Genomic DNA, 25,903 nt, shown 5'->3' with positions numbered 1-25,903 from the left:
GTCTGGGTTTGTTTATGGAGGTAGTATGCTGAGGTAGAGTGAACGGTCCGGTCTGAGGGAGTTTGTGATGCTACGAGAAGAGAAGTAATTGCAGGAAAGAGCAGGAATAGCAAGAAATTTATACTCACTGGGCTACAGACCTCTAAACATCATCAGTATGAGGGCCACTGAGTCATAATTTTCATTGCAAACAGAAGCTCAGTTTGCCTGATCAGCAATCCACTACGTGACACTCAGTCACTCACAAAGCTTGTCAATAGAAACTTCGAGATCGACCGGGCAGTCTGGTCAAGCGACACTTATCTCAGTGAATCACGTATCGTCGAAAGCCAGACTTGAACAAGTCAAGCAGTCAGAATGCCAAGAGAACAGGGCCTGACCAAGCTCATACCAAATCTCTACACTTATGCAGAATCGCCTTGGGTTCATGTATTCAATAATAGATCAAATATCATAGTACAATATTACCAATCACTTTCAATTCAACGTCTAGAAGAGTACTTGAGGTTTGTATATTACTAGATAGACGTAGGAAGGTCTTCAGACCGAAGAAAAGAAACAAGAGATATCTTGATCCATCACCCATCCCCCGGTAACATCACCTGAAGACTTCTCTGTCCATGTCTATTAGGGTAGAAATCTTGAGAAAGGGTTGATAAGCTTCTATCTCTCGCCCTTACCCATTCTAATTTCTGGCCTTGTCTATATCTATATTCTTATTCCTATCTTTATCTTTCTCCTTCTCTTGTTCCTCCCCCCTTCCTCGCCCCGATCTTCCTCCCCGTATTCATAATCGTACTCGCACTCGCACTCGTACTCGTCTTCATCTTCGACATTGATAGTCTCATACTTTTACTTGAGCTTTTTTTTGTCGGTGTTGTGGACCTTGGTTTTAAACACAATCTTCTTGTCACCATGTCTGATGCAGGGCACGGCCACACTCGGGCGGCGTAGCGGAGCCGCTGAGCAAGGAGGAGGATCAGGGACGGGAGAGGCGGAGGCCCCGGCGGCACTAATCATCCGCTGTCGCTGCCTGAACAGCGCTTCTCCTCGGGTGAGATCCCGGCACTTGCTTTGTCATTCCACGCCCCCGACAAGGCTGCAAGCGAGCACGGACTGCGGCAGAACTGAGACCGAGGGCGTCTTCTCTTGCGAGTTGTCCGTCGCGCAGAGAGGAACATTTCCGCAAAAGTCCTCCTTGTAAATCTCCGAGGTAGCCTTGCCAGTGTCCCAGTGGATGCCGGACGTCTTCCGTATCAGGCCGAAGATGTATGCGAAGTCGTTCACCCGGTTCGGGTACGCGTGGCCGAGCCCAGGTGGAACGCCTCCGTGGGGAGCTGATGCAGGAGGCTGCTGTAGCTCGAGAATCCTTGAGCTGGATGGATATCTCCTTTTGGGGTGCGGTTTGCGCTAGTCCATACTCCATGTCAACCGTACCAAGGTTGTCATGGCTCATAATCCTGATATGCAAGACCAATACAACATCCGAGTTATGCAACCACCGAGCGTGATGTTTGGCACGTTGTATACCTGAGCGCCGACCAGGGCTAAGGCGTTGGCAGCGATCCTGCATGCTATCAGTATGACTCTTCGGAAAATGGATGCGGATGAGGGCCTGTGGGAGGGCGTTGGAAAACCAATATCTGCCGGGCAGATATTCGTTTTCTAAGCGCCCTCCGCAGCCACCTAAGGCCAGCTGAGGGAGATAACTTACATCTGTACACTAGGCTGGTTCGCCCAAGATGTCTGGAGTACACTCATTCCAACACTCCCCCGTACTCTTGGCATCCTCGGTTCCAAGATCAACACTTCCGGTGGAGTTGAGAGACCATTCCCATCTTCTTCCTAAAGGGTTCAAAGGCCGGACGGTCCTGATTGTCGATATCCTCTTCCCTGTCATCATCGTAGAGTCCCTCTCGTGCTTCCGAGACCCATGTGGGTTCCTCATACTTCTGAGAGTCATCCGCCTGGACCTCCTCAGCTTCTTCCTCAATGGGTTGGTCGTGGTTGTATCTACTGTCCGGTCTTTCCAGATACTGCCAAGACGATGACTCTGCAAGTCGAACCCTTCGCCTTCGTCTCCGCCGGCCGGCCGCCTCCGCTTGTGGCAGAGGGTTGGCCCGAGGACGTACTGGACGGCGGGCGACTTCGCCACCAGGAACCCCAGCATGCCCCGGCGCGTCAGGGGTGGCCCGCGCGCGTCCCCGGTCGTCGCGTTAAATGGATAGCTCAGGCCGCCGTCCCGCTGACCCCCGAACGGGGTGCGATCTTCATATGCCTTCTCGACCTCTGCCTGTAGCTCGAGGATCCAGCGGTCTCCTCCGTCGCCAAAGGAGACCCCAGGGCTCGCCGAGTGCAGGGTTCTTGTACTCGCTCTTGCCTGGTCCTAGATCGTACCTTTGCCGTAGTCGGCGCAAGCGCCATCGATCTCAACCGCGAGAACGTGGAGTGAAAAACGCCCAGAGAGAGGCACAGACACCAAGGATCGCCATGGTGGCGATACAGGTGGATTTGATTGTGGCCAAAGTGATGGCCCAAGTGGTGGGAGCCTTGGCCCGAGCGCTTGCCAAGGCCGTCTCTGCAGCCACCCTCAGGGAGGCATCGGGGTCGCCAATATTGCCGCTGATGCCGAGGATGCCGTCAGCATGGCCAACAACAAACTGGCCTTCTTGAGCAGGAGCCGGTGGGCCATCGTAAGGGCCGGCGGGCACCGCCAGAGTCGCGTTGGTCGTGGCCTCGTTGGGAGCGTTGTTGTGCGTTTGGTAACAGTTAGTGCACTGGTTGGCGTAGTGGCTGCCCTTCATGGCCATCGTGCTGCCCCTCGCCTTCTTGGACGAGGTTTTCAGCCGCATAGTCGTCGTCGCCTTCTCCGTAGTCGGCGAGCAACTTGAAGTCGGACTCGACGGGTCCGAACTCGCCAAGCTCCTCGTCGAGCCTGAGGAGCCTGAGCATGTTGGGGTCGACGGCCAGGATGTCCAGCTTGCGCCAGACGCCGGCGTTGATGGTTGCCGGCTGTGTCTCGTCGAGTGTCGGGTCCGGCTTCACCGAGCCCTCGGCCCTCGTTGCGGGCATGTACAGGCCGTCCTTGAGGCTCGAGTACGCGATGTCGGCGCCCGTGCCGCGCAGCTTGACCTGGACGGTCTGGAACTTGGCGCCCTTCAGCTCCTTGCCGGGGTAGTCCACGACGCCGTCCGGCAGCTCGAGGGGGGTGGACATGTTGCGGCGCAGGAAGACGGTCTTCAGGACGGCGCCGACGTCGAAGACGGCGCTGAAGGGGCATTGTCCTTGGAGCAGGCTAGAAAATGAGCGGCCTTGTGCGCCTTATCGTCGTCCTTGTCCACGGTGAGAGTATTCGCTCGTGATCCACACGATTCATGCTGATGATCTCGCCGCCGTACGAGTGACCAAAGTTGAGGAACTTGCGGGACTAGGGACTGCGAAGGTCACCGTATGGGAACGATAAGCATGCATCTTTGATCCAGCGCGCTGAGAAAGATTGGAGAATCGGTCGGGAAGTGAAGAACGGTTGTGCTTTCAAGTCGAATGCGCGTCAATCGGCTGTAATCTAGCCAGCGCGGGTTCACACTTGAACGGGTAGAGCTGTCTGATCGCCTCCAGACAGTTTGGCACGACCCTGAAATGGGTAGTCGAGCTCAGCCTTGATGATCGCCCTGCGCCAAAGGGGCAAGTTCGTCGGGTCCGGAGGCCGGAGGCGAGTGGAGTAGGGGCGTATGTACCAACCATTCTGAACCCTCTCTACAAAGCACTGGGTATTATCGAGGGTGCAGTCTGGATTGTCTGACTGAAAAGCGACGGGCGCTATGTAGGGGAAAGTAAAGTCAAGTTCAGAGTCCATGTCGATGTCGGCCATAGACGGGTCGTCGGCATCAGTGCTGTTGCGATCCTCCATACGGTCGAGGAGGTTCCGGAGGTTGGAGAGGAGCAGTGACTGTACTTCGTCCTGCATATCAAACTCGTCGTTGAGTGTGACAATGCCCTGGACATGCTGGAGGACGGATGTGTTAGCAATAGAATGCGTTCCCGGATGGAGGGAGCCACTTACGGTGCGCATCCGGTTGACCTGGTCCTCGGTCATGCCAGGATGAATCTATTCTCGGGCAGCAAGGGATTGAAACTGGCATGAAGACGACTGCAAGGTCTCTCCCTCCAAGCTGTAGTACGATGACGGCAGGCAGGTTGACACGTCCTTTGACGCGGTTATATGGAGAGATCGTAACATGCCGCACGCGCCAAGCTTTCTTCTGGCTCGAGGTCAGTCGTTGAAGCTCTTTTGGATCAGGCTGGCCAGATGGCTCGAAAGATGGTGCACATCGGCGTGAGAGGGAAGAAAGCAGTAGGAAGCAGTCTGGCTGGCTGGGGTTTGATAACCGGCATCGGCCATGAGCACAGGCCGACGGCTGGAGTGATAGGCCGTCCTTAAGAGCCCTCGAAGATTGAAACCGCGGCGGCGAAACGGTTGCAGAAGAAAGCCTTGAACTGTTGTACAGCATCATGATGCTCCCCAGGAATAACTATGTTGTCGACCCAGATCCCCATAATGACCTGGAGTTGACCCTGTACAAAGATGCATGCATCATGTCTGCTGCACGGAAACCCAAATGACCATAAGGCATCGAGTGGCGGTAGAGAGACTCTCAGTGCGTGAGGCCCAAGTGAAGTCCGCATTGTACATATCTGGTCAAGGGCTCCCCGGAGAATGCTTCGCCCTTGGCTTCGCGAGTTTGGCCGGTCCCATCGGCGGCGAAGGGTTGGGCGATTGAGTTCTCCCTACAGACCTCGCGGGCCTTCTCGAGTATCACTATTGAGAGGATAGTGATCGTTGTAGTCGTCTGTGATATCGGCCGCTCCACAAATGGCTGCGGCGTAGAGGCGATTCAATTGCATCTCCAGGAGATTCCAGTCAGGCATCTCCTCGTTCTGGTTGAAAGAGGAGGCCTGCCTGGTCCGGATGGCCACGCCACTCGGTACGTGTCCTCAGTTGTCGCTTGAGGGTGGAGAGGGCTCTCTCGGCTATCTTGGCTTGCCAAAATGCACATAAGCGGCGTTGAGACGCTTCTCTCTAGCCCGTGCCGTTGAGCGCTGGTGTGGTGCACACGCCGGTGAAGTACGCTCCTCGGCCCATCTGGCTGAACCGGTTTTAGCGCCGGATCGAGGCTGCGTGACGAGGACATCATTGAGCATGGTAGAAGGATATATATAAGCCGAGTGACCCAGCTCACGTCCCACTGAGACAACACTCTTTGGTGATTTGACTAGGACGGGTTGTTCTATTGTCTGCAAGTCCCGTGTAGAGGCGTGTAGTTGGGGGGCGTTGACGACCCATAGTCTCGTCAACATGGCAGGAGTGCATGTGTGAGCGAGTTACTAGGGTGTCTTAGAGCGTGGGGGAGCGAGTGTAGATTTGCTAGATGGTGGTATCAATATATATAGATGACAAGTCAGGGAACGAGACGGGGGGGAAGAGAGCGGCGAGCCTACCTTCAAGAAATAAATCTCGCGCACGCGGCGGTGATGATGCCATGCAAACTTCCGAGATCGCCAGCACTCGTGCTTTTATGGGCGTTTGTGTGGTATCTGATGCTCGTGTGTATAAAGAAGCGAGAAAACATCAGGTCAAGCGTAGTGACGGCAAACCGAGACTTCTGAAGGCGAGCGATGGTCGCTGTCAGGGGGAACCTTCTTGATCTCAAAGGTAGCCTCATGGTCCTTGACGTACTGTTGGACAAGAATCGCCGCCTCGATGTCCCAGATGTCGTAGGTAGCGGCCACGAGACGGGGTAGGGAGGAGAGAGGGATGTCTAAGGGAGAGTCAATTGGGCAAACGAACGCCGAAGACAAGACGGACTCACCTAGAGGGTAGAGAGAAGAGAGAAAGTAGAAGATGTTGAATGTGTCGATTTATATACTCGCCTCATCCTGGCCACCTCTATAGGGTCTTGCACAAGCGACATACACAGCAGTGATCATCAACAACTGAGTTATAGGTAGAACTTCGAGAGATGTGAAGAGAAGGACACACAATCGATCTATATGAATAATATGCATCTGGTGACACTGAGAAATCTGATTGTATTTGCTAGAGATAAGAGCTTGCCGTGCAAAGCAATCGCACTTTCTTCGGTCGACAACAACAGCCAGTACTGGAAGAGAATCGAACAATTTGTGCGGGAAGAGAGGAATTTGCCGTCTCGTTTCAGCTTGTCCAAGAATGTGACCAATGTCCCGGGCTTGCTGTCAAACCCGGAGTGAATGACTGAGAGCAATCATAGATATAGCAACACATTCGTGTTGTTGACCTCCTGAAATCGAACAATATGTATCGTTTTCTAGGTCTAGCCCAGTGTTGAAGATTGTGGTAGCACCCTGCATAAACATCATGTGAGCTGGCCAAACAAAGACAAAATTCCCACTTTTGGGCCGGTTTGTTAACTTTGTATCACTGGATTGACGCTTCTCCGGACAAGCTTTGGCAGATGGCGTGATTTGCGAGTTCCATCACAAACACTGACTGTAGTAGTCGTTGCTGAATCTGCAAGTCGTTCCCGCAGCGCACGACTTGCAGCCGTTCCAATTCCTGCCGCCGCACTGGTCGTACTTTTTCGACTGGCAGCCCTGCCCACCCTGCCCTCCCTGACCTTCCTGGCCCCCCGAGCCACCTTGACCGCCGCCAGTCTGGGGCGGCTTACCTACAACGGTGAGAAGGAATCCATCATTAGCCAGTCTGAAGTACATGCAAACAGCACAGCCGCAACCAGGATCGAACTGGGAAGGGGAATGACGGCGCGCCTACCTCCACCAGAGGGCATCAGCACCGGCGTGCCAACCACGTGCGTCTCATCGATGCTGCAGACGTTTTTGCAGCTGCCAAACTTGGTGTAGACGGGGTCCGTGTTGTTGAAGACCATCTCGATCCACTGTATCTGCATGGCGGCCGTGGCGTTGGCGGTCATGTTGCCGCTCCAGCTGCCGCCGTCGCTCCACGAGTTGAGGATGACCTGCGCCGGGTCGCGGGGCGCCTGGAAGGCGATGCTGCTGGCGAACTGGCCGTTGACGTACCAGGTGGACAGGTAAGGGGTCCAGTCGAGGCGGTAGTGGGCCCAGCCGGTCCAGCGCGAGCCGCGGGGCATGGTGGTGTTGCGCGTGGCGGCGGGGATGTCGCCGTCGGCGTTCCACGAGGGCTGGTTCGTGTACTGGACCGCGTTCTCCGGGTCGCGGGTGCGGATCTCGAGGTCGGCCTCCTGCACGGGCAGCGGGCCCGCGGGCGGGCGGTAGGTGAACATGGCGGTGATGGCGCCGGGCGGGCCGCGGGTGCGGGCGAGCATGCGGATGGAGAGGAAGCGGAAGCCGGTGGAGACGGACTCGATCTCGGCGACGGTCTGGAAGCCGGCGGCCAGGCGGGCGGTGCGCATGACGAGGTGGGTCTGCGAGGCGGGCCGCGGGTCGCGGTCGCGGTCGACGTAGACGTTGTTGGGCGAGTTGACCATGAGCACGGTGGCGTCGCTGCCCGACAGGTCCGAGTTGTTCATGCGCATCATCTCGCTGTTGTTCCAGTTCTGGGCGGCCCAGTAGCTGGTCCACTGCGGCAGGCTGAAGTAGCTGCTCGCGACGGCGGCCTGGGTGTTGCCGTCCGGGTCGCCGATGAGGGGCGGCACGCGGGCGTACTGCGGCAGGTTGCGGAAGTCGAAGAAGAGGTGGTGGGCGAAGTAGTTGGACGTGGTCGCGTTGGTGCGGTAGCAGTTGCAGTTGGCGTCGGTGGTCAGGGGCAGGTTGGCCGCGAGGGCGCCGCCGAGGAAGACGAACTGGGACAACATGTCCCACAGCTGGAACTTGCGATCCCTGCGCGTCCTCATCGCAAAGATATCTGTAGTGACCGCTGGAATGAACGAGACTCGTGTTGACTATCCTCGGTGCTACTCCTATCCAAGCGTGGAACTAACACGGGATCTTGAGGAGGACATGTCTGCTCAGAGGTTGAATCGTTTTGTGGGCTTCCGAGGAGCCGTTCCCGGGACTTCACAGTGACCCGCGTGGATTTATAGGACGGCGAGGGAGCCAAGAGTGGCGACATGGTAATTAAGTTGTCCTGATTCCAGGGTCGAAGCGCATCCTGGGCGGACGCGTGGAGGCTACCGTGTGGTATGCAGGGGTCTTTGAGACGGCAAATAGTGAAGGGAGGAGGGAGACGAAGTACTCGGCCAGCCAACACTCGGTAGTTGGGCTGCATGCATCGTGATGACAGTCTGGGATATCCCTGGCAGGACCTAGGCCTTGATGCGGAGGTCTGGAAACGCCAAGACATTCATCCACGGAGCATGCCATGTTGCGATGAGAATGTGTGTCCGGGGTGCGTAAGCGGAGGAGGGCAGGGCGCAGAGAGATGGAGAGACATGGCAGTAGATGCGGTGCCGGCTGCACAGTTGGTCGTTGCACGACCCGATTGGCCCGGGATGTGTGAATATGACAGCGCCTATTAATTCCCGGATATTGGGTCGTGCAGGATTTTCAGGGCCATTCATGGCAGCCGTGGGAGAGATGGAAGCGAAGGCTACTTCAGCGGATTGCGTTGAGAGGGAACCGGAGCAATCACGTTATGAGCTGCGCAAGACTGGGCTGCCAGGTTATGTTGCGCGGAATGACGACCACCGAGCAGTGGAAGGCATCCTGGGTGAGAGCATTGATATGCTTCAAAATGGCCCAAACTGTCACGGCATCACGAGCCGGCAGCAGCGGAGAGGGGTAGATGCCCTCTTGATGGACGGAGTGAACATTGATCACTGTGTGCCCGTGAGAGCGTAAAAGAAGGAGAAAGTGGTCAACATTGACTTTGAACACGGAGTTAGGTAGACAGGAAGATCGAAGATCACAGGAAGTGTTGATTCTCGGCATCGGAGCAGATGATAATCAGTCGTGGAGATGGGCAAAGTAACCTTGAATACTTGGAGAAGCCACCGTGCTGCACGATACAAACACTGTTGACTCAAGAGTAATCTGGCGATGGCCAACATCGACACCGAAGCCGAGTTGCTGAGACACGACAACGACTGCATTTTCCATGGATGCATCTGGCTGCTTGAGTGAGTCTGGTGTTGCTGTTTCACACGGATCCAGTCTCCGGCAGACAACACATCTGCGGCCCGATGCCACCTGGCATTCTTAGCATCATTTGTGGTCAGCCGCCACGGGTTGTTTGCTCTGGTATGGTATGGGCTCCTCATTTAATTCATCGTTGGTATCTTGATGCACTGATAGAGAGAGGTAGTCAGAATGCCTCGGACCAAAATATTTAAAACAAAGAAAAAAGCTCCCGAGCATTGACGACGCCATGATCAACGATGGAAGTGGCCTCAATCCTCACCATCCTCACCACCACGGGTGGCTTCAATTTTAGTGGAGTGTTTCCTGTGGCTGGGGCCCGAGGGCCCTTGCAAAAACGCTGTGTTTGCTGGGAGTGGATCAGCATCACGTGCCAGGCACTGATGCACGTCCCCCTTTCTCCCTTATTTTTTGGGTGGTGGTTCAGTGCCTCGAGTGCGTGCCTTCCTTGTGTTTGGGGCGGGTCCAGTGCTTAGTTATGCTACCTAGGTACTTAACGCTGTGTAGTCACTGGAGGAGGTAGGTACCTTTCGCTTTTGCAGGGGCCATGCGCAACTAAGAGCAAGAAAGAAGAAGAAAAGCTAGCAGAGAGCTCCAGTCAGCACGGAGTCCTCCACGTCAGTGCAGCCTGTGCTTTGCCGGGCTAGTCACCATCCTCGACCACCACCACCACCACCGAAATCTGAACTTTTTCGATTTTGCTTTTTGCTGCCTTCAAGCATCAAAGCAAAAGCTTCTCCTCCCTTTCACCACCGCAACCACCACCACCGCACTTCGTTCTCCTCAGCGAGTCCCGATCGATTACCATCACGAACCCCCCAATAACAATTCCACTCGAGCAAGTCTTTGAGCAGCTTTCTACGTGTATCATTAATTTGTTGGTCTGCCACAATCTGCCTGTCTCTTGTCGCGACCCAAACTCAAACTCGTCTTCCCCCCGTCTACTGTTCGCTGCGCGTGTCGGATTGTAGATCACCTTCCAACCTTCCAACACGTCCCCTCTTGTCAACAGCAATCAGTTTGGCTTGCCACTTCGCGGTACTGCCGGCTTTTCCACACCAGCAATCGACATACCACAATGAGTTCGGGCCTTCCTTCCAGTTTTGCCTCTGCGGCAGCAGGCCAATCCCGCGATGCCAGAGCTGGACGAGGCGGGAGCGGCAGCGGCAGCGGGGAGTGGTGAGTCCTCAATCTCCTTGTGCCTCTTTGAAGCTGCCCTTTGAGCTGTTTTTCTTTCATTTGCATCTTTTGAAGCTGACTTTTCCTTCCCCTCCCCCCCAGGTCGCGACGTGACGGCCGATCCGCAAATGGCACGCTCACCTTCCGCCGTCCCTCCAACGCACCCTTCAGCCATAGCCAACAAGCCTCCGATATCACCCCGGTACAGACGCCAGCTACTGAAAATCCTCCCACCCTACCGCCCTCAATGCCTACCGACGGCTCTTTGCGATACACGAAGGAGCAGCTGCTGGCGCTTGCCAAGGCTCAGGCTCCCTCGGTGGACCTCTCCAGCCTGCTCGTCAGCGGTTGGAATCCGGGCCAAGTCAACGGCACCCCGGCGCGAGGATGGGGTAAAACGAATGAAAACCATGTTCCTCAGGATCCCGGCGTCTGCTGGGATGCCAATGGTCAGGTCAAGCCCATCGGCCTGCAGGAGATGTCGGCCGAGGAGAGGGAGGTACGTGCTACTTGTGCTCGGATCTTTTCGTGACAGGCGCAGCCCGCCAGCTCTGGCATCGATTTTTGTTTCCAACTCTTTGTGCTGATTTCTCTGTCAACAACAGCTTTTCTCATCGGACGTCAACTCAACCTTGAAACCGCCGCAGCAAAATAAGGAAGGGACTCACCAGGGAGGGAGTGTCAACGGCAGGAAGGCGTCGATTTCTCACGGCAGCAATTACGGCATGTCATCGCCCTCTACAGCCTCGCGTCCCGGCACCCGACGACGCGAGACTGGCGATACGAATCCTTTCCCCGGCGCCGGCCTCGCATCCCCAACAGCCACCGGTCGCTTCTCGCGTGACGATGGCCCGTGGTTTGGAAGGAAGAGCCTAGACACAAAGGAGTCGACCTTCGAGGAGCCCGAGGAGGAGCAAAAGCTCCCGTCAGCTGCCAGGGCGACGAGCGGCTTTGGCAATCTTGTGCGCGACCCTGCGCCTGGTGGCAACTCTGGGTTCGGATCCGCTGCCAACCTGTGGGGCTCTGCTACCGGCACCTCGTCTGGTGCTGGCATGGGCGGCTTTGGTAGTTTCGCTATGCCGACCTCGGCCATCGGCGAGAAGCGCGTGGGCCTGTCCCGTGGCGAGAGCCGCCTGGCGCACCTGATCCCCAAAGACAGCTCCGAGAATATCGTAGGCAAGGCCATTGAGCCTTCCGCCGACCCGAATCGCTCCTGGCGATCCCGCCCACGCACCGATACCGATCCATTTGCAGCCGATGACGCCCTTGGCGGGCGGCAGGACGTCAACTCGCCCCACCAAGGTCAGCCATACGAGACCCCCGTAAAAGGCTCGGCGGTCGACTTTGGCATGTCTGGGCTCAACTTGGGTGGCGAAGCGGAAGGCTCGGGTAGTCCCCAGACCAACCCCTATCGCAGCCCTCCTGAGCGGGGCGATCACGGCGCGGATGATGCTCCCGGCGATATGACCTCGCAGGGCCTCGGCGGGATCCCAGACCACATGTCGAATCTCAACTCCATCTCGCGCGGCTTCCCGACAGGTCCCTTTGACGGCAGCGACCGGAGCCAGACGTCGAGTGTTGGTGCCAAGGGCTTCCCGGCCATTAACACCTTTGGCGGGTGGCCTTCCACCGTCGGCACCGGCACTCCAGATCGGGAACGGTCTGGCTTTGGCAACGCCTTTGGGAGCTCGCTGTTCAGCCCGGCTAGCGATCTGCAGTCTCCAGGCGGCTTTGGTGGCATGGGTATGTTTGGCCCTGCGTCCACGTCGAGCATCGGTGCCGGCGGCTCCATGCGCCAGAGCAAGCTCGGCGCTCTCTTCCCTGCCGCCCTTCAGGCGCAGATGCAGAACCAAGACCAGGACAACTTGAGCGACACCGGGTCCGATTTCCGCCAGGTCAACCCTCTGGGTGCCATTGGTCGAGCGTCGGCGGGTCCGGCTCGCGACACCAATAGCCCCTTGCGACGCGGTGGTCTGGAGGATGTACTCTCCGAGTCCACACGATCTCCTGGTCCCTTTGGTACATCTGGCCCGGCTCAGCACGGCTTGACTACCACAGCTCAGCCCGCTCCCTTCCAAGGCAGCCAGCCGGCAGGCGAGCCCGCTGGTCAGCACCGATCTATGGTGATGCCTGACAGGATGCGCTGGGTCTACCTCGACCCTCAAGGTCAAATCCAGGGCCCCTTCACTGGGCTGGAGATGAACGACTGGTACAAAGCTAACTTCTTCACGCCTGACCTTCGTGTCAAGAAGATCGAGGATGCCGAGTTTGAGCCTCTCGGCCAACTCATCCGCCGCATTGGGAACTCGCGTGAGCCGTTCCTTGTTCCCCAGATGGGTATTCCCCATGGCCCTCCGGCCTCGTCTGGGCAGCAATTTCCCACCGGCGACCGTGGTGTGATCCCTCCGTTGGTGGGCGCCTTCCCGAGCTTTGGCAGGACCCTGACTGCAGAGGAACAGAACAACCTCGAGCGTAGGAAGCAGGAGGAACAGTTCATGATGGCACGTCAGCGCGAGTTCATGGCTCAGCACACCTTCCCCAAGATGCCAATGCCTGGTGCTAGTGGCCTCCCCTCGGCCCTGCACCACCATTCAAGCGCCCATAGCCTTCAGAGCCAACCCAGTTTCGGTAGCATCGCCTCGCCCATCGGCCCCAATCAGCCTCCGGTCGGCGCTATTGGACCCAACTCTGCCTTTTTCGAGGCTCAAACCGGCGCAACCCAACCCTCTGGGGCGCAGGGGGCCTCGGCTGAGTTTGAGCTGAGCATGCAGGAGCGCGATGTGCTGGCCAACCTACAACCGTCCGGCGCGCCCAACATCTTGCAGCAGGGCCGCAGCTCCGATGCCAGTAGCTTGCGCAGTAACCTGCCGGCCGCTGATCAGCTCCAGAAGGACACCCAGGGTTTTAGCGAGCGCCTCAAGGAGTTTCACAATCTGCGCGCCGCGCGTGACGCCGCCGAAGAGGCTGCTAAGAATGGAGGGATGGCCACGGTCAATGAGGAGCTCAACGAGGACCCATCCCATGGTCTTCCCAACGAAGCCGAGGTTGCACGCATGCTTGATGAGGCGCAGGCCGAGGAGCTCGACATGGCAAGCCTCTCCCTCACCCAGCAGGTGCAGAAGACTCAGGCGGCAGCTGCCGCTGCCAAGCAGCAACCCCCGCCTCAGGATGTCTGGAAGCAGCCTGCCGACCTACCCATGCCGTTCCCGCCTCCGCAGCAGCAGGGCTCGACCCCTATCGCTGCACCGACGGCACAGCGCACCCGTTCGACTTTGCCCGACCAGTACGCGAGCCGCTCCCGCTCCGAGACACCGGAGAGCGGTGTGGCAGCCCAGCCCCCTCCATTGGCTCCGTGGGCACGCGACCCCGGAAGCGAGAGTCACAAGGGCCCTAGCCTTAGGGAGATCCAGGAGGCCGAGGCCAAGAAGGCTGCCAAGGCCGAGGAGCAGGCTGCTGCCGCTCGCCGCGCCGCTCTTGAGCAGGAGGCTGCTGCCATCCGCGAGCGTGAGAAGGCTGGTGCCGCAGTTGCGCCCGGCCTGCCCACCACGTCGACCTGGGGCAACGGCTCTCCGGTCACCACCAGCTCGAGCAGCCCGTGGACCAAGCCCGCCGCCGCCAAGGTGGCTCCCGCGAACGCTGCGTCATCTTCGGCCTCGGCTAAGAAGACACTGGCTGACATCCAGCGGGAGGAGGAGGCCCGCAAGCAGCGAGCCGCCAAGGACCATGCTTCGCAGGCTGCGAAGGATCACGCCTCGCAGATTGCTGCTGCCGCTACTTCTGCTATGGGCAAGCGATACGCAGATCTTGCTAGCAAGGCGCAGGCTCCCACGACTGCCGCTGCGATGGTCGCCAGTGGCGCGGCGCCGCCTGCCGGCAGTGGCTGGGCTACGGTTGGCGCCGGGGGCAAGGTTAAGATTCCCACGGGCCCGTCTGCCCAGTCTCGTTCCGTTAGCACCGGCAACGTCAAGCCTGTGCCGGCTGCGGCCCCGGCCCGACCCGTCGTGAAGCAGAGCGTCAGCACGATGGCCAAGACGGACGCGGGCAGCGTAGCTATGGACGAGTTCAACAAGTGGGTGCACCGGGAGCTGTCGCGGGGCATCACTGGCGGTATTGACGGTGAGCTTTTTTTTTTTCTCTTCCTTCTCGTCTACACATTCTATCTGTTTGCTTTTCTACATTGTGGAACAATACTAATGCGTGCCTTGTTATACAGTCGATACCTTTGCGGCGACCCTGCAGAACTTCCCCCTGGAGCACCAGCTCATCGCCGACGCCGTGTACGGCAGCTCGACGACCATGGACGGGCGCCACTTTGCCGACGAGTACATCCGGCGCAAGAAGCTCGCGGACCGGGGCGTGGTGGAGAAGCAGCCGGCGGCCGACGCGGGCAAGGGCGCCGGCGCCGGCGGCGGGTGGAGCGAGGTGGCCAAGAAGGGCGGGGCGGCCGCCGGTGCCGGCGGCGGTCAGGGGCCGCAGGCGGGCAAGGAGGAGGGCATGCCTGCCGGGTTCAAGGTCGTCCCCGGGCGGAAGAAGGGCAAGAAATAGACTCTTCTTGTCCTGTAGGAGGAAGAGGATCTTGATGGGCGGAAGCTTGAGGGTGGGCGAGCTGGGTAGGAGGGAGGAGGAGTGAACGAGGGAGAGAAGAGGAGGAGGAAGAGAGGGAGGAAGGATAAGGAGGGGGATAAGGAGGAAGGAGAGAAAAAAAGAAAGTTTGGGTGCACGGCGATGTGATGTTTGAGCTAGCCTGCTCGACAAAACAGCGAGAACGCTCGTCACGATGGTATCATTAGTTAGCGATGAGAGTGTACGTACGTGTGTGTATTGACTAGTGTGTAGTCTATGTATGCCGCCCTGGGGCCCTCCTTGGTCTCCTTTGAAGGGGCTGGCTAGCGGTGTGTATTGATATGCGTGTATTCTCACTCCATATATTTCTCCATTCCTATTTAACGCAAGTATGCCATTGTGCCTGAAGTCGATGCATGTGTGCCCGTGGTCGTGGAAGTTGTTGTGCTGCTTATGTAAGTGCAGTCTACAGGGCCTGCAGTTTTATGCAAGCCACGAGCCTTCACAAAACTGAACATCAATTGAAGGTGGCATCGCGATAAGATAAGGCCAAAGCTATCGAACTTTTTTCACAACCCCACGATCGATAAGACGGACAAGCTGCGGATTGAGGCACATCAAACGAGACATCAAGAGCCGAGATTCTTTTCAAAATCGAACCTAAGCAGGAATTTATACGGAGCAAGAGGTTGCAATTTCAGATACCTGCAACATCGACATGGGAGCGTCGTCGGCAGCCGACCTCGCTGCCCAAGTCGAGGCGGGGCAGTATCTCGCCGTGCTCTCCTCCCCCGCGGCGCAGTCCATCATCAAGCGTTTTGTCGCAGCACATCTCGACCCCGCCGAGACGAAAAAGGCAGTCGAGGAGGAGGCATCAAAGAGCGAACCCGATGACGACGGCACAGCAGCGCTCGCCGTCGGCACCGCCGCCCTCAACGCCTTCTTGCAGGCCAACGTCACGGGCCCCGCGCTGGGCCCGGAAGCCGCCGTCGACGCGCTCTTTTTCACTACTACGGCTACTACGAAGAAGGAGGAGGAGAGGGAGAGGGACGCCCTGCGCGCGGCGTGCCTGCGCGGCCTCGACGTCGACGGCTCGTCTGCGTACGCGCACGTCCCGCACCCGGAGCTGTTCGCCCTGGCGCGGTTCGCCTTCGAGCAGGGGCCCCAGGACGCCGCCTCCGCCGCGGAGGGCAAGTGGATGTGGATGCGCCTGCGCGGGCGGGCGTGGCACTACCGGCTGCTGACGCAGCCGTCCCTCGGGCCCGGGTCGGTGTTCAACCGCGCCGCGCAGTGGAGCGACGTCCCCTCGCTGCAGGAGGCCGTCCTCGAGAGCCTGCGGGAGGTGGAGCAGGCGGTAGTCGCGGCGGCGGGCGGCGAGGAGAAGGAGGAGGAGGAAGGGGTTGTTGAGTTCCTGGTCGAGAAGGCCAACGTGCTGATCATGCTGGGCATGGACGCCAAGGCCCGCGAGGCGCTGCGCATTGCGGCGGAGAGGAGCCGCTTCGCGTACGCGCTGTCGGGCGCGCTGGGCAAGAGGACGCGGTGGCAGGAGAAGAGCACGAGCCAGCTTGTCGTGCTGGCCAAGAGCGGGGCGGAGGTGAGGCAGGGCGAGAAGGGAGGGGATGGCGGTGGTGTTGCGCCTGAGGCGCTGAAGTTGAATGATGATACACTGCTCGAGGGCATTGAGTTTAACAAGGAGGCCAACGGCGCGGAGGCGAAGGGCGCTGCTGCTGATACTGGACTGCCGCCAGCGCTGCAAGGTATGGCTCCTGATGAGCAGGGGCCGCTGTCGCCGCTGGATCAGATCATCTTGCTTACGGAGGCTACGCTCAAGGACGCCTTCTCGCCGGCTGATTCGCTGACTTCGGAGGAGATCTTGCCGTTCGCCGTGCGCGTCCTAGACGACGAGTCGCGGAACTGGCAGATCTACACGCAGGCCCTGCTCGTGCGGTCGCGCATAGAGATGCACCGCAGCCGCACGATAGAGAGGGGCGTCCTGCAGATGCAGGCCCTGGTCGACCAGGTTGTCGTCGAGACGGCGACAAGAGAGGAAGGCCCCGCGGAGGAGGAGGAAAAGACCGCCGAGCAGCAGCACCTCGAGAACAGCGTCCCTAGTCTGCAGATTACCGAGCCGGATGCAGAGTCGAGCCGGGACCTCGATGTTGGACAGCCGAAACCCACGTCCTTCTTCCCCGCCGCGAAGCCGTCCGAGTCGGCGCCGCCGCAGGTCCGGCTGCGGTACATCCACGCGCTCGCCTCGCCGCCGCGGTGGCACCTCGAGTCGGAGCTCGCGTACGCGTGGGCCAGCGTCGGCTCGCTCGTCTCGGCGCTGGAGATCTTCAAGCGCCTGCGCCTGTGGGCCGAGGTGGCGCTGTGCCAGGCGAGCAGCGGCGCCGCGGCGGAGCACGATGAGGATGGCCGCGGCAGTGGTGGGGAGGACAAGGCGAGGGCGGTGCTGCGGTGGAGGCTATTCACGCGGACGGACGGGAGGGCAGATGACCCCGATGCCGAGGGGGTGGACGTCTCGGAGCTCAAGGCGGCGGACTACATGGGCCCCGAGAGGGAGCCTGCGCCGTCGGGCGCGCCGAGGCTGTACTGCATCCTCGGCGACGTGGAGGGCGAGCCGGCGCACTACGTCCGCGCGTGGGAGCTGTCGGGCCACAGGTACGCTCGGGCGCAGAAGTCGCTCGCGGAGCACCTGCTGCAGCAGAAGGACTGGGAAGGCGCGCGCGAGGCGTACCGCCGGGCCGTCGCCGTGAACCGCATGAGCCCCGAGATGTGGAGCCGCCTGGGCGACATCAACCTGCGCCTCGGCGCGTTCGAGGAGGCGGCCGAATCCTTCAGTCGGGCGATCGGCGCGGCGGGCGACGTGGTCGGTGGCGAGGACGCGCGGACGTGGAGTAACCTCGGCAGCGCGCTATACAGTCTCTATGTCGAGACGGTGGAGGCGCTGAGGAAGGAGAAGGAGGATGAGGGAGGGGAGGACAAAGCAAGGGAGGAGCGCGCTGTGGTGGAGGAGGACGAGGAAGAGGATGGTGGCGCCGTGGAGGCAGCTGCGCGGGACAAGAAGAACCCGGCGGCGCTGCTCGCGCAGTCCCTGTCGGCGTACAAGCGCGGCGCGGCCATCGCGCACGACAACTGGCGCATCTGGGACAACGTCATCACGCTGGCCTCGCGGCTGCGGCCCGTGGCCGTCGCCGACATCGTGCAGGCCACCCGCGCCGTCGTGGGGATCCGCGGCACCGAGGACGCGGTCGACGACGGCACCCTGCGCCTGCTGGTCAACGAGGCGGTGCTGCCGACCCCGAGGCCCGGCGCGGACGCGGCGGACCACATGCCGGCGCGGGGTGGCGGCGGCGGCGGGGCGCGCGCCGTGGTCGAGCTGCTCGAGGGGGACGTCGTGCCGCTCATCACGCACCGCAGCGAGCTGTGGGAGCTCGTCTCGCGGGAGCGCGTCTGGCGGAGGGACTACGCCGGCGGGATCGACGCCGCGGAGAAGGCGTGGCGGGCGGCGGTCGGTGGCGCCGGCGTCGGGGCTACGCTCGGTGCCGTGGGGGCTAGCGGCGGCGGTGGTGCGGGCGCGGGACAGGAGGAGATGAGGAGGAAGAACTGGCTTGAGGACGAGGGGGCGTGGGGGGTCGTGGTGAGCCGGACGGACGAGCTGGTGGGCCTGCTGGAGAACTATGGCGAGGATGTCCCCGAGATCGGGAGCAGGTGGAGGGGCAAGGCGAGGAGTGCGGTCCGGAGCGTCATGAGCAAGGGGCGGGAGAGGTGGGAGGGGAGCGAGGGGTGGAGAGTCCTGGAGGGGGTTATGGATGGGTTGAAGGTGTAGATGTTTTGTGCCTGGTCTGGGAGGCGGGCGTATTATATTGCAGATGTGTGATTCGGGCGTGGTGATGGTTTGAGATCGTGTTGGGGTTCGCATCTACGGCATACAGGTCATGGATTGGTAGGTTTAGACAAAGTGGAAATCAAGGAAAAGCGCGCATGGCCACGAGGAAAGGGAGGCATCTGTTGACGTCTAGGTATTCCGGCAGAATTGACCATAATTCTTGATTCCCTGTTAAAGGCAAGAAAACACGATAAGAACAGTGCAGTTCAGCAGAGCAACGAATGAAGTAATCCAACCATGTCCTGAGGAATATTTCAGCTCGAAGATAGGGAGTCCTTTCCATAGGAAACACACATCTTTGCTCCTCGTATAATTGATTGTCTCTATCAGGCTCGCGTCTGAGCACAATCAACTCTCTTCCGTGAGCTGATGTCAACTCAAGGTTCACTGGGAATCCATACGCACATATACATTTGTCCTTGGATGTCTGTCCTAGATAACTTTCTAGTATACCATAAAATGAAGCTATCTTGCGGCTGTGATCTATGCTCAGACGTAGATGCATGTAATGGTTCATATCACTCTCACCCTGTAAGCCCCAATAGTCTTCTATAGCCATGTGCACAAGTTTATTAACATCACACATGGCGGTTGTCCCTCTCTTTCTGCCTGCTTGCCTTCCTCAATAGTGATGTACTTGTAGACTGGCCTAGCTAGTCAGGATCAACTTCTCGAGACCACTATGAGAGCATTGCATGAGTAAGTAAAACAGATTAGGCACAGCAGGAGGCCGGAAAACATCCATGGGCCACACAGCCCGTCCACACCGTCCAGCCAAACTGGTCTGGGTTGGCCGCGATTCATGCCCTGGAGGTTGGGGTGGGACATGCCGAGGCATCTTCCAAGTCCCACGTTGTGAAAGTTGGACAGGACAGCATGTTGGGATATTAGTACCATGTTCAGTTATTTCATCCATTCGAAAAGGTTACCTAGGTAGGGTTAAGGCTCTGTTCTCTTTCAGGTCAAGCAACCCCATTCCAGCTACCTATCCATATATATGAGCTTACCTTGCCTGTCGCAAGCCAAAGGTGCGATGTGACGTCGATCATCAAGCCCAACCTTGTACAAACTGTCCTCTGGATCAAGCTCCTTGCACCATCAACGCCCGCCGTCGGCGAGGCCGAGTTTTGCCCCCGGATCCCCAGGATCAGCAACGGTTGAGCTAATCAGAACGCGATCAAGTTTCCCAATGCGGGACCACCTGCCAAGCCATCTGCCATTCACATTTCATGGGTTCAACCCTACAAGTTCAATTGTCGGCCACGTGGATGAGTTACTGCCCATCGCTTAACTAGATAACGAGCTATAAGTAGGGAAATCGGAGATCTTGATCCAATATGAAGTATACATCAGACTGCGGGTTCTCATTGACACTAACTAACGAGAATCGAAAGACCTTAGTTGCTGTCGATCGCTAAGCTACAGATTTGTTTTCTGCGATGATCGTAGGAAGTGTGTAGGTACATCGACGACCCTGTCCCGGATGAAGTCCGCAAAACCCTTGCCCAGCGAGTCCAACCGAGAGGAGCTGCTGACTCCTTTCCCCAGGATTCCATAGATCACAAAGTGGACAGCATATAAATTCGGAAACTCGACTCTCTCAACATGATACTCCTCGGACCAGTCCTTGCCCATGAGCTGTCGTAGCCGGTCTCGTGTCATGAAGGTGCGAAACCAGGGCCAGGCCTGTGACTTGCGCACGAAAAGGCCAATGTTGAGATTTGCACCCTTGTCTCCCGATCTCGCCAGGGCAACATCTCCTAGCCTTGCTGCGGTGGTAGGCTTAAAGGTGTCTAGGCTGACTGGCGAGACCGTTTCATAGTCATCTCGGACCTGTATCTCCTGGTACTGTGGTGGATGGCCTGCATCTAATGATCTCTCGACTTCACCACTCTTGGAAATAAAATGGACAGCCTCCCTCAGCTCATTTTGAGGCACCTTCGCCGGATAGTAAGTATAAAAAGGCAATGGTAGACCTGTTCTGAGATCCAGCGAAAGATGGAAGCCTGGCGTAACGTTGATTAGCGTACTTCTATATTGCGTCCAGCCGATCCTAGGCCTATCCGTACCTGAGAAGTGCTGCATGCCGAACTCCCCGACAACCTTGAGAAGCTTTTGAACAAGGTCTGGTGTACGGGCTTGTGCGAACAAGCGGCAGTAGGTTGTGCTCGCAAGCTGGCTTTGCGGATCAGGCTCATTCACACCAATGACTTGAAATTCAAGCACCTGGAACTGGTCAACTATGTCCAGTTTGCCAAGGCCGAAACGGATCTGCCTCTCATAAAGCGCCCACTTCTCCATGGTCGCATATCCTGTCGCGTTGAGCAAGATTTGGGATTGGTAGCCCCCGCGGAAGAATATAGCGAGCTTGGTTGTTGGAGGAGGCGGCTGACCCCGAACCCCGGTCACCCTCACCCTGGTAATGTGCACAAGGCTGGTAAGCCATAAGAAGTCTAATAATGAATGACAAGAGCGACCTTACCTGTCAGGCCCAACCTGATCAATTTTAATACCATCCAATACTGCAGTGACATCACTGTTAAGGTATCGATTGCCCTGTAATTCGTAGAGGAACTGGCACTTAACGGTATCCTCGGTCACCAGCCCCTTGGTATTGGCGTGCTTGCAAATAACGGTAGTGCCGTCTGACTCGATAGCAGCAATGGGGAAGGGCAGGTCGAGAAGCTGTTCGGGATCCACCTCATAAAAGGCTGCATAGTTGGCTCCGGTCACATAGGCTGAACACTCGATCAGATGGCCTGCGACCAGCGCCTGCGCCAACTCGTCATAGCTGGTCTCGGACCATGAATGCCAGAACCATGCCGCCCCGATGACGGGAGAAGCATCAGCAACGCGTCCGCAAATGATGATATCCGCGCCGGCCTCGAGACCTCTCACTATCGCTCTGGCTCCCAGATACGCGTTGGCTGACACGATCGAATCCGACGAGGGCTTCTCTGCGAAGCTCTGTATAGCTGGATCGATGGGAACTTTGGAATTCGCGGCATCGAAATGATCAGGCACAGAGTGGAGTTTGTCAATATCTTCCTTAACTTGTTCGAAAAGATCGTCTCCGGAGACAAAGGCAATCCTTAGGTCCAGGCCCCAGTCAGACGACTATCATGTGTTTTCTCGAGGTTAGCTACGCAGTGTTGACGAATGTGGATACAGACAAGTCATTTACCAGTTTCATTGTCTCCTGAGCAAGTCCGCGAGGGTTGAGCGATCCGCCGTTGATCACAATTTTGATGCCTTTCTGGGCAGCCAACTGTAGGGTCTCACGAAGCCCCTGGAGTGCGAAAGGTTCATAGCCGGGATGCTGGCCTTTCCGATATGTCTCGGCATGCTCCGCCATGTTCATTTCTGGGCGTGGCTCTCGTTTAGCCATTCAGCATTTTTCTGCGCTTGGGGAAACTCGCCTACCTGCAAGATAGTCTCCTGTGATGAAGTCGACATCTCCTAGTTCTGCCTGACGTCTCATTTGGTATCCGGGATCTCCTGGCCATTTTGTTAAAATCTCAGGTACAGTCCAGCGAGACATTCAAGCTGGGTCGTGTCGCCTACCTCGCGCTCCAGAACAGTTCGCAATCCGGACTTCCCGCAGACCACGCTCCTCCCACCTGTCAGGACGACCTCCAGATACTTGATTCATTTTTACTTTTAGCAATATTCGTCGTGTTGTAATGCGTGATGCAGTTCAATCCTGGGGTTTGATCTGGCAATTTTGATCCAACCCTCTGCTATTGGTTTCCACGCCACTCGAGAAGTTTAGCAGTTTGGGCCCTAGCTTGTATATACACGCTCGGCACACCGGAAGTTCAAAGAGCGGGTGTCGGATATTCACTGACAAACTACTGAAGGAATTGACAAATTATATGGTTTGTCAATGACAGTCTCCTCACTTGTAAGGTAAGGTTAGTTCGTTGGACCCACAGGAGCCGAGGCATCATCTCAACCCCGTGGACGGCGAAACAGCGCGAGGGGTATGTCTTTGCTCCAGCCGCCTTGCCGCCAACATCAACTTTCATAGAGACCCAGTCTGGGACCTCCGGAGGTTAGACACCCTTCCTATAGTTCTTCCAAGTCCAGGAACCAGCTTGTCCATGCTTCCAAAGTCACAGCCAAGCAAAACAACATTATTTACACTGCCCACCATGTCACAGGAGACTTATTCGGTACCGGAACAAGCTGCTGGAGTATTCAAAACGGGAATACTCGAAAACCCTCTGATTGCAAAATCGCTGCCACCAGAAATCACAGAATGTGCAGCTGCGATTCGTTTCGAGGGGTCTGAAACTCCTTCGATCCCAATCATCTGGCGATTTGCCGAGAGCATCTCGGCACTTAAGGCTCTCGAAGCATCAATGCTCAATGTGCTTTTAGTACGAAAATATGGCATTAGTCCACCCCGTGTGATCATCAATACGTATGTCAAGCTAGCAAAGAAGATGGCAACAGGTGCCAAACAATACTGATTTGGCTCCCCCATCAGGGATCATGCGCAACTGTTCTTCATGTCGACATTAATCTTCACGATAGATCCAAAAGGCTCGGCTCTTTCTCTCGCGTCTCTTTCGTCTAGTGAGGGACGCAAAGCATTTGAGAAATGTTTTCCCAGGTGAGTTGGTGCGAAGGCGTTTGAAACGCATGCAATGTTCAACTAACCCACCACGACTTGGTTCATAGTTGGGACAAAGGGAACGCTTTCAGAGACCCGTACCGCGTCGCTGCCACCAACATATATCAGACCCAGGACAAGCGGTTCTTTCACTTGCACGGTATCTGAAACCCCCGTGAACGGTCAACGAAGTCTCTAGACACTAATGAAGGAATGAATAGGCAGTCTGAATCCGGACCACACTCTGCGCAGTTTGGGTATGCCGCTTGAAGGTAAGGCTGCGTCGAGTGATGAGGCTATTCAACCCTTCATTCAAGCAGTTGGCCAGAAGACAGCGGAAGAGCTGGATCGGCTGGAGAACGAAGAATACCGCCAAGCTGGGACGATCTGCTACACCAGTGAGGAATACTTCAACACCGAGCACGGAAAGGCCAACGCGCACGTGGGGTTGTATGAGCTCAAGGAGATCAAAAACTCTTTGCAAGCTCCATGCTGGTGGACAGACAACTCGCAAACGTCCCCAAAGCGACCCCTTGGTGGGTTGAAGGTGGTTGACTTGACCCGCATCATCGCGGCCCCAGCCATCTCAAGAGGACTCGCAGAGCTTGGGGCAAGCGTTATGCGCATCACATGCCCTCGCCTTCCTGACTATTCCCTGTTGCATCAGGATCTTAACTGGGGCAAATGGAATGCCTGTCTGGACTTCACTCTTGAAGACGATAGGAAGAAGATGAGGCAGCTGATTCTCGAAGCGGATGTGGTTGTGCTGGGGTACCGGCCTGGGGTGCTTGATAAGTTTGGATTTGATGCTGATAGCATCATCCGTCTTTGTGAAGGACGTGATAGGGGTATTGTAGTCGTTAGGGAGAATTGCTATGGGTGGCATGGTCCTTGGGCAGGCCGAAGCGGATGGCAGCAAATCAGCGATGCAGTAAGTCGTTTCCGAGCCCATTCCCGCAGAAAGCCATGTCTGACTGTACAGTGCTGTGGTGTTTCGATGGAGTTCGGGCGCGCCATGGGCTACGATGAGCCTGTGACTCCTGTGTTCCCTAATAGCGACTATTGCACCGGTGTTATCGGCACAGTTGGTGTCCTGGACAGTCTGCTTAGACGTGCGAAGGACGGAGGGTCATACATGATCAATGTGAGCATCTTTGTTTCAAATGGCTTGAAACACACATTGGGTATGAAGCTAAATGTCTATCTAGGCTGCTCTGAATTACTACTCGCAGTGGCTTGTGAGATCCTGCGGGACCTATTCACGAGACGTCTGGGATGATCTCTGGGCCCGAAATGGAAACCCCAAGTTCCGCCACTATCATACCATGGGCAATATGACACCTGCTTTCCTAGGAATGATGAAAAGGTTCCATGCAGACAAACTGCTCCGTCCGGAATTCTTTGAAGAGAGGCACTGCCGAAGCATCGGGTACGACATAAAGACTGTCAAGCCTGTTCTTCAATATCCAGATGGACAAGTTGAGCCAAAGTATGACAAGGGTACAAGGACTAATGGGACGGATCGGCCTTGCTGGCCAGAGGACTTGACTAGTGAATTTGTACTATGAAAGCTTCTCAGAGCAATCTTGTCAATCGGTATCATGTGGCATCTTGAATACGATGGCTATTTGAACATACAGAATGCAAAACTATTCCCTTTCCATTCTTAGTGGTGACTTCTGTGAGCCTTTTTCAGTGTCTGTCTTATTGAGATTGTGTACTGGGGTACAAGGGATGATGCCTGTTATCCTAGGTGAATCGTCCCAGACAAACATCGCAACCTGGTTACCGGTCTGGATTGGTTCATAATGGAGCCTTGTGCCGGCATCATTGCTGGTCTAGGCTAGTTAAATCGCTCATGAGAGCTCTACAAGCCTCGGCTACACTCTACTAACACTCTCTCTGTTCGCACCATGCAAGCCAGGCTTCATGGCGTTGGACCAGTCCGATGCGAACGCGTTCCAGCTTATTTACCTTCTCAGTATCCCCTTTGGAGCCTGTGCCATTGCCGCAGCTCTGCTATAAGCTCTACACGCGGATGACGGCGGCAGTGGTGCGACAACTCCATATCGACATGCATGTCAAGCTGCCAGTGGGTGCCCACTACCACGACCACCACAAGGCTGAAGTCGAGAAAGCTACTGCATCCGAGGTCCAGTAGGATAGGAAAAGGGCAACGCTAGGGGTATTTCGCATGAGCAGGTCTCATGACCCTGGCACAGCTTCAAGGAAGCGGGAAGATGTGTCCAGGGTGCCATCACGGGCTTGTTCATAGTTCTGTTCTTATTTTTGCAGCAGCTCAGAAGTATCTGGAGGGGTTGTTCTTGAATGGGAAAGTCTGTATATGTGTGCCTTTGTGTGTGCCTCATTTAGTTATTGACTGCCTTACTTATTTCTCAAGAATGTCGAGATACATGTGAAACACCTCATGATTCGTTAGAAATGCTCCACTCCGGGTCCCGGCTAGGTACGGAGGCATTCATGGGGCACAGGATGCCTAGTGGTTGATCTAAAGGGCGGTGTGTGTTCAGGCAGCAACA

General features: G+C 57.0%; 6 protein-coding genes across 6 annotated transcripts; 3 read left to right on the top strand and 3 right to left on the bottom strand.

The window, feature by feature from the left end:
* Window positions 1-2,429: 2,429 nt before the first annotated feature.
* On the bottom strand, window positions 2,430-5,358 carry E0L32_011779 (uncharacterized protein; the record flags this gene model as incomplete). The annotated part of the gene is made up of 6 exons (XM_031134546.1): window positions 2,430-2,777; window positions 2,836-3,295; window positions 3,342-3,427; window positions 3,587-4,006; window positions 4,064-4,108; window positions 5,056-5,358. The coding sequence occupies 6 exons, from the start codon at window positions 5,356-5,358 to the stop codon at window positions 2,430-2,432; spliced, it is 1,662 nt and encodes a 553-aa protein (XP_031000041.1).
* Window positions 5,359-5,634: 276 nt separating this feature from the next.
* On the bottom strand, window positions 5,635-7,871 carry E0L32_011778 (uncharacterized protein; the record flags this gene model as incomplete). The annotated part of the gene is made up of 2 exons (XM_031134545.1): window positions 5,635-5,819; window positions 6,812-7,871. 2 exons carry the CDS (start codon window positions 7,869-7,871, stop codon window positions 5,635-5,637), a joined length of 1,245 nt encoding a protein of 414 aa, XP_031000040.1.
* Window positions 7,872-10,192: 2,321 nt separating this feature from the next.
* On the top strand, window positions 10,193-14,838 carry E0L32_011777 (uncharacterized protein; the record flags this gene model as incomplete). The annotated part of the gene is made up of 4 exons (XM_031134544.1): window positions 10,193-10,293; window positions 10,396-10,792; window positions 10,899-14,409; window positions 14,507-14,838. The coding sequence occupies 4 exons, from the start codon at window positions 10,193-10,195 to the stop codon at window positions 14,836-14,838; spliced, it is 4,341 nt and encodes a 1,446-aa protein (XP_031000039.1).
* A 736-nt stretch (window positions 14,839-15,574) lies between these two features.
* Window positions 15,575-18,685, top strand: E0L32_011776 (uncharacterized protein; the record flags this gene model as incomplete). Its single annotated transcript, XM_031134543.1, has 1 exon — window positions 15,575-18,685. One exon carries the CDS (start codon window positions 15,575-15,577, stop codon window positions 18,683-18,685), a length of 3,111 nt encoding a protein of 1,036 aa, XP_031000038.1.
* A 1,479-nt stretch (window positions 18,686-20,164) lies between these two features.
* On the bottom strand, window positions 20,165-22,397 carry E0L32_011775 (uncharacterized protein; the record flags this gene model as incomplete). Its single annotated transcript, XM_031134542.1, has 6 exons — window positions 20,165-20,751; window positions 20,815-21,179; window positions 21,228-21,862; window positions 21,930-22,108; window positions 22,169-22,243; window positions 22,310-22,397. 6 exons carry the CDS (start codon window positions 22,395-22,397, stop codon window positions 20,165-20,167), a joined length of 1,929 nt encoding a protein of 642 aa, XP_031000037.1.
* A 502-nt stretch (window positions 22,398-22,899) lies between these two features.
* E0L32_011774 (uncharacterized protein) lies at window positions 22,900-24,931 on the top strand (the record flags this gene model as incomplete). The annotated part of the gene is made up of 6 exons (XM_031134541.1): window positions 22,900-23,171; window positions 23,238-23,363; window positions 23,432-23,523; window positions 23,585-24,294; window positions 24,346-24,507; window positions 24,572-24,931. 6 exons carry the CDS (start codon window positions 22,900-22,902, stop codon window positions 24,929-24,931), a joined length of 1,722 nt encoding a protein of 573 aa, XP_031000036.1.
* Between the last annotated feature and the right edge of the window lie 972 nt (window positions 24,932-25,903).

Source organism: Thyridium curvatum, assembly GCF_004353045.1.
Source record: "Thyridium curvatum strain D216 chromosome Unknown NODE_118_length_84052_cov_77.280906, whole genome shotgun sequence".
NCBI classification, from domain to species: domain Eukaryota; kingdom Fungi; phylum Ascomycota; class Sordariomycetes; order Thyridiales; family Thyridiaceae; genus Thyridium; species Thyridium curvatum.
The sequence above is the reverse complement of the archived record's forward strand: the minus strand, read 5'-3'. Positions and strand labels throughout refer to the sequence as shown.